Source organism: Sciurus vulgaris, assembly GCF_902686455.1.
Source record: "Sciurus vulgaris genome assembly, chromosome: 18".
NCBI lineage: Eukaryota > Metazoa > Chordata > Mammalia > Rodentia > Sciuridae > Sciurus > Sciurus vulgaris.
In genome coordinates, this window is record NC_136479.1 from 25,764,198 (window position 1) to 25,770,836 (window position 6,639).

The 6,639-nt window shown below is 59.5% G+C and overlaps 1 protein-coding gene across 1 annotated transcript; it reads left to right on the top strand.

The window, feature by feature from the left end:
* The first annotated feature begins 1,930 nt into the window (after nt 1–1,930).
* UNCX (UNC homeobox) lies at nt 1,931–6,303 on the top strand. Its single transcript, XM_079120255.1, has 3 exons — nt 1,931–2,351; nt 2,547–2,722; nt 4,806–6,303. Exons 1-3 carry the CDS (start codon nt 2,066–2,068, stop codon nt 5,952–5,954), a joined length of 1,611 nt encoding a protein of 536 aa, XP_078976381.1. The 5' UTR covers nt 1,931–2,065; the 3' UTR covers nt 5,955–6,303.
* Nucleotides 6,304–6,639: the final 336 nt, after the last annotated feature.

Sequence of the window (6,639 nt, forward strand, 5' to 3'; positions counted from 1 at the left end):
CCTCCTCTGCCCTCCCCTCGGGCCGCATTGATCACAGCTCTGTATTCAGAAGCACGCGCCACGCGCATTCCTGCTCGCGAGCCGGACAGAAAACCAGGCGCTCTTGGCTGCGGGCAAAATCGAGGCGGATGGACAGAGTTTACGTTTAGTATTTATAGAGAAAGAAATTAAATTATGGCGAAAAGTAGTGCTCTTGGCCCCTGACCTCGGAATTAACACTTGCAGCATCCTCCTAGTGAGACTGGAAATGGGAGGAGGGTCCCCATATTCTAGGCCGTCGACCCTCTCCCGGATATTTCGGACTGTCCCCAGCTCTGCGCTGTTCCCTTCTCACCATGAGGAGAGAGAGAGAGAGTAATACAGTGGAAGTCAGCAACCTGGCCAGAGACTTTTAGTTAGGACCTTCGCCAAGCTGGGTAGGGTCCAGTCACAGTGCCACCCGTCGTAATGGAGCAAAGCTGTGGAGAGAGGTAACCTTACCTCTTCATTGCAGGCCACCCCTTCCCAGGTGGACACACACCCTGATGCACATAGTTCTGGTCTGCCCTTTCCTTTCCTCCTGCTCCTGGCTTGGCAGGTCTGGTCCAAGTCACTTAAACCAAAAGCCAATTTGTCTGCCGCTTTGACATGGGGCATGAAGCTACCAGCAGCTGGAAGACTCAAGGACTAGCCACCAGAGGCTAGGGGCTCTCTTCCTTTTCCCTGGGTCAGGAGGTCTGGGGCACTGCTGGAGAGGGTCAGAGCACTAGATCCACACACTTGGGCCCAGAGAAATGCCATCTCCCCAGTGACAAACTTTTACACAAATATCACACACATATCCTGATTTCTTTCCTTCTGCCTGAAGTCCTAATTCGCTGCTTATTTAAGAATATGTCCTTTAATGATTTAGTTTTGAGTCTATCAATATTTTATAGTGGAGAAGGAAGTGACACTTTACTGAGAACATAATTTAATTATAATAAATGGGTTGGGTACCTCAGCCCTATTCTTCAAAGAAGTCAAAGGGAGATATATTTATTTTTCATTCTTATGTGTAGGGGACCCGATTGGCCAATGCCCCAAAGTTACTTTTCCTTTCCTCCTTCCACCCCTCCCTCCTCTGCCCTGTGCGTGGGGACCTTCTCGGGGTGGGAGTAAGGTAGGGTCAGGGTGCCCCCTCAACTGCCCCGCCTCTGTCTTTACCGATGGGGGACTGCCGATCAATCAGAGAGGGCATTAATTACGCCTCTTTATTGACTGGGGCGTCGCATTCTGCCGGAGTCGCTCTCTTTTGGAAGTGCCCTCCTCCTCTCCTCCTCCTCCTCCTTCTCCTCCTTCCTCCTCCTCCTACTCCTTTCTCCTCTCGCCGCCTCCTGGAGCCAGAGAGGAGGCGATGAGAAGCCCTTGTAGTTTTAAATTCAATGTGACAGTTTCGGAAAGAGCGGATGATGAATCTCCTATTATTGGATCAGTCTATTTGCCGCTCAATGTCTCTCTGTAATTGGAGCAACATCACTTTAAAGGTTCAGAGAGTACAGCATTTCTGGTGAAAAATCCCCACAACACGCCGGTGAATGTTTTAAAGGGAAATCTATTAGTGATTTGCGGAGGGGCGGGAGCGGCGCGGGGGAGGCGCGGGCCGGCCGAGGCTGAAGTGGGGGGCTCGCCAGGGGCCCTGCCCGGCCGCTGCACGCCGCTGCCCCGCGCTGGGCGGCGCCCCTCCCTCCCCGCCTGCCGCCCCCCCCCCCCCCGTCTTGTTGTGACAGCTCCTGATACTGTTTATTGAGGTGCATGTCAGGTATAATTAGCAATCGATATGGAAAACGTTTCCTTGCACCCAGCACGCCTCTGACGTCAGAGCCGATTAGCGCTTCTTATTGGTCCCAAATTCCCCGGGCCGCGGCTAATTATCGGGAGCTTGATGTTGATAAAGTAAAGCGCCGGAGTGCGGGCGAAGCATGTGTAGGGCTCCGGGTGCCTGTCTCCGCCGCCGCCGCCGTCCGCGCCTCCCGCCGCTGGCCCGCCCCGGCCCCGGCCCGCGCCCCCGCGCCCCGCCGCCGGCACCGCCGGCCCCCCGCGCGAGATGATGGACGGCCGCCTCCTGGAGCACCCGCATGCCCAGTTCGGGGGCTCGCTGGGCGGCGTGGTGGGCTTCCCCTACCCGCTGGGCCACCACCACGTGTACGAGCTGGCCGGCCACCAGCTGCAGTCGGCCGCCGCTGCCGCCGCCGCCGCCTCGGTGCCCTTCTCCATCGACGGCCTGCTCAGCGGCTCGTGCGCAGCGGCCGCTGCCTCGGTGGTCAACCCCACGCCGCTGCTGCCGGCCGCCTGCGGGGTTGGCGGCGACAGTCAGCCCTTCAAACTGTCAGGTAGGCTCCGCGGGCTGAGAGGACGACAGCTGGGAGCAGGGAGGGGGGCCTTTTCTGCCAAGGAGTTGGGTGACAGGCCGGCGGCGCAACCTTCTCGGTGCGCCCTCGATCTGCGCAGCCAGCGGGTCCCAGATGGGGTTGGGGTCTGGTCTGGGCCGGTGGCTGAGCCGCGCGGCGTCCTGTGCGTGCCCGCAGACTCGGGGGACCCAGACAAGGAGAGCCCGGGCTGCAAGCGGCGGCGTACCCGCACCAACTTCACTGGCTGGCAGCTAGAAGAGCTGGAGAAGGCGTTCAACGAAAGCCACTACCCTGACGTGTTCATGCGCGAGGCACTGGCGCTGCGCTTAGACCTGGTGGAGTCCCGAGTTCAGGTAAAGACCCGCGTTCCTCCCGAATTCGCGGTCGGGCGCCGTGCGCGCGGAGCGCTGTGCGCCTTTGTTCTAGGAGGCGGGATGTTGTCTCAGGCTACGAGCCCGCTCCGCGCTCGCCTGCTGGTGTGGGGGCGTGGGTGGTAGCAGTGGGGCTGGACCCTTGAGCAAAGGGAGGTGAGTAACTCGTGAAAGCCTGGGTGGCTTGAGAGGGCCGCCGTAGCACCGAAGTAGCAGGAATAGCGACTGCGTGCGACCCGGGAAGTGGTGTGGTGGGTTCGCTCAGCCCATGTGAAAAGAGGTCTCTAAGGGCTCCGTGGCTGGGTTGAGAAGGGGCCGGCGGGGCGCTGACTAGAAGCGAGAAGGTGGGCCCTGGTGCTCGGTGATCTCGCGGGAGCTCTCCCATCCCGGAGCGAACGGGTTTGTTTGCCTCTTGCCTGTAAAATATTCAGATGGAAACCTGTATTTAGTCATCACTTTGTAGAAGTGGGAAGACGCGTAAAGGAAGGGAAAGCTTAAATGATTAACATATCTGAGAAAGTGGGAAGAAAAAAAGTCTGAATTTTTAATATCCCCGAGTTTATCTTCTTTTTTCTTTCCCCTGGCCTCCAATTACTCGATTTCATTCGAAGTCAGCCGGATATATTCTTTTTCAAAATACAGAGTCATTTGGTGTATTAAAATTCAGAATGATATATGCATAATTAGAGGCTTCCCTGGAGTCTAGAAACCTCCATTTCTTGGGTTTGGTGAGATGGGTGCGGTGCGCTGCTGTGGGCACCTGGCTTTGAGGCAGACGCTGTTAAAAACGCCTGTTTAGCACCAATAACTTTGCCTAAAAAGGTTTTTTGGTCCTGTGCTTGGGTCTTTGCTGATGACCTATTCTGTTTGGAAATCCTTTTATCCAATTTCTTCTAAGTGTTTTAAGTGAAGTCAAGACCCCTTTATTTCGCCCCTCAAACGATGATGAGTAATTCTTGGTGGCAGGGGCAGCCTGGAATTTGCACCATAAAAAAAGTTTACAAAGGTAGGGGGAGGCACTTACAGCTGTCAGTGGTCTCTCCTTAATGCCTGGGACCTCTACATGGACAAGGCTCCCTATGACCAGGCCTGATCTGCTATTGTGTGAAGTCTCTATATGGCCACAACAAAGAATTTGAATTATCGCGCTCTCTAGGGGTGGGTAGTGCTGCCCAAAGCTCTGTCGACTCAGCCGGGATTTGACTTTGAGTGTGTAGTGGTCGGCTGTGCAGTAAGTGTCTAGGTTGCTGTTTCTCTGGAGTCCTGTGTGACTCCCTGGGACAAGACCTGCAGAGAGCATCTAAGAGGCAGGACGGGCCCTGACTTCTTTGGGGGCCTGGGGAGCCAGCCTCTTCCCTGCTCCCCCAGCTTGCCTGTTCCCGTGGCCCAGACCAAACACCACTGGTTTGGGAAAGCTCTGTTGGTCCCTCATTCAGACTTCCCAGAAAGAAGGATGTGCTGTAGCTGTAACGGGGGAGGAAGGTTGTAGAAGGCCCATTCAAGTTCGGCTTTCTAGGCCTTCCTGAGGAAGAAGCATCCAGATTTCCCTTCATGGGAGACCAGGAAATCTGGGCTTTGACACAGTCTCCAGGGGTCCGAAGACAGGTGTGGAAGGCTGCCCGCCCAGAGAAGCGGTTCAGCCGCAGAATGCTCATCGACAGCCAGTCTGGGCCGCTGCTTAGAACTGGAGCTGTGAGAAGCCAGGAAGGGCACGGAGGGGCCCTGCTCTCTACCTGGAGACCAGGAACCGGCAGCGTTTGGTCATGGGCCCCACCGGCCCTGCTTGAGGAAGGGGCAGCTCCAGACCCCAGAGGTGAGACGCCAGAGCGGGAAGCTGGCTGGGAGGCCCCATCTACGCTCCTTCCGGGTGGAAAAAGTACTCTCTGGAAGCTGCAGTCCGAGTGTCAAAATTCAGCCCAGGGCCGGCCGGGAGCATGGCCTGGAACCGCTCCCCTGGCCTGAGCCGAGGTTGTGCAGGCCTGTCTAGCGAGTGGGAGGCTCATAGCCCCAGCGGCGGGCTTGCCGCCTGATTTTTGCCTTCCTTTCCCCTGTTCGGCTGCTCTAGGTCTGGTTCCAAAACCGCCGGGCCAAGTGGAGGAAAAAGGAGAACACCAAGAAGGGCCCCGGGCGGCCGGCGCACAACTCGCACCCGACCACGTGCAGCGGTGAGCCCATGGACCCAGAGGAGATCGCGCGCAAGGAACTGGAGAAGATGGAGAAAAAGAAGCGCAAGCACGAGAAGAAGCTGCTCAAGAGCCAGAGCCGCCACCTGCACTCGCCCGGCGGCCTGTCCCTGCACAGCGCGCCCAGCTCCGACAGCGACAGCGGCGGCGGCGGCCTGTCCCCGGAGCCGCCGGAGCCGCCGCCTCCCGCCGCCGCAGCCAAGGGCCCTGGCGTACATGCCTCTGGCGCCGCAGTTTCCGTGCCCGCACCTCCTGGCGAACCGCCTGCGCCTGGCACCTGCGACCCTGCCTTCTACCCGAGCCAAAGAAGCGGCACCGCCCCGCAGCCGAGGCTAGGCCGCCCTGCAGACAAGGACGCGGCCTCATGCGGACCCGGGGCACCGGCTTCTGCGGAGCGCGGTGCCGCAGGCCTGCCCAAGGCAAGCCCGTTCAGCGTGGAGAGCCTGCTGTCTGACTCGCCGCCGCGCCGGAAAGCCGCCCCCACCAACACCGCCGCGGCTGCGGGGCTGGACTTCGCGCCGGGGCTGCCGTGCGCGCCGCGGACCCTCATCGGCAAGGGCCACTTCCTGCTCTACCCCATCACTCAGCCACTCGGCTTCCTGGTACCGCAGGCCGCGCTTAAAGGCGGTGCGGGCCCCGAGCTGGTGCCCAAGGACGCGCCGCCCGCGCCCGCAGCGCCGCCCGCGCCGCCGGCACAGGCCAGCTTCGGGGCCTTCTCCGGGCCCAGCGGCGCCCCGGACTCGGCGTTCGCGCGCCGCAGCCCCGACGCCGTCGCCTCTCCCGGGGCCCAGGCTCCCGTGGCGTTCCGGGACCTAGCCTCGGCTGCGACGACCGAGGGTGGTTCGGGGGACTGCGCGGACGCGGGGACCTCCTGCCCCGCGGCCCCGCCGCCCCCGCTGCTTGCGACGTCGCCAGGGCCTGGCCCGCGGGCTCCCAGCCCCGCTGGGGAGCCGGCCACGTGCGGCGCCGCAGAGACTGGCGCAGCGGCTGGACCCAGCCCGCCGGATGGCGAGGAGGTGGACATGGACTGAGGGCGGCGGCGGCCGGGAGATGTGCTTTGCTGGCCGGCGCCCGCTTGCTCAGGCTCCGACACACAACAAATCAGGTGATCGGCTCTAGAAACACTGCTTTCCCTTTTTTTTTTTCTGTTATTTTTCTCCTCTTATTATTATTATTTTTTTTAAGGCAGACGAAACCGTTGTATCAATTCGGACCTAGGCAGCAACCGCAGGTCTTGGTGAGACCCTCTTCCTCCCGAGGGAGCAAAAATAACCCATAGCCCCCACAAAAACCCACAACAAGAATCCTCAGCCTTGTAAAATGCAAAAATGTCTAAGAATATTTATATATGTACCATTTTTTATAAATAAAGCTGGTCAAATGCAAGCTCTCGGGTCCATCATTTTAAAATTTCCGAGTGCCCAACCCGGCCGCTCCTCCCCTCCATTTCCACTCCTCTCTCCGAGTGTGAGGTGGGGTGGGGAATCTGCACCTCCCTCGAGGTCCGCGCTTAATGCTTCCTTTTGTGTGCGTGTGTGTTTGTGTTTTCTGATTGAACAAATTTATGCATCCGCAGCTCCCCCTCCTCAATCCTCCCCCGCGCTCCTCCTACTCGGCGCCACACACACGCGCGCACACACGGCACACGTCCCCCCCCCGCGCGCACCCCCGCGCACTGGCACACGCCGGGGCGCGCGGCGCGGGGTGATGGAGCCG

Excerpts from the sequence above, each read along its gene's own strand:
- UNCX (XM_079120255.1), top strand. The coding sequence starts at position 2,066 with ATGATGGACGGCCGCCTCCTGGAGCACCCGCATGCCCAGTTCGGGGGC. Across the intron at positions 2,352-2,546 it reads TCAGCCCTTCAAACTGTCAG|ACTCGGGGGACCCAGACAAG; the intron begins GTAGGCTCCGCG and ends GCGTGCCCGCAG. Across the intron at positions 2,723-4,805 it reads TGGTGGAGTCCCGAGTTCAG|GTCTGGTTCCAAAACCGCCG; the intron begins GTAAAGACCCGC and ends CGGCTGCTCTAG.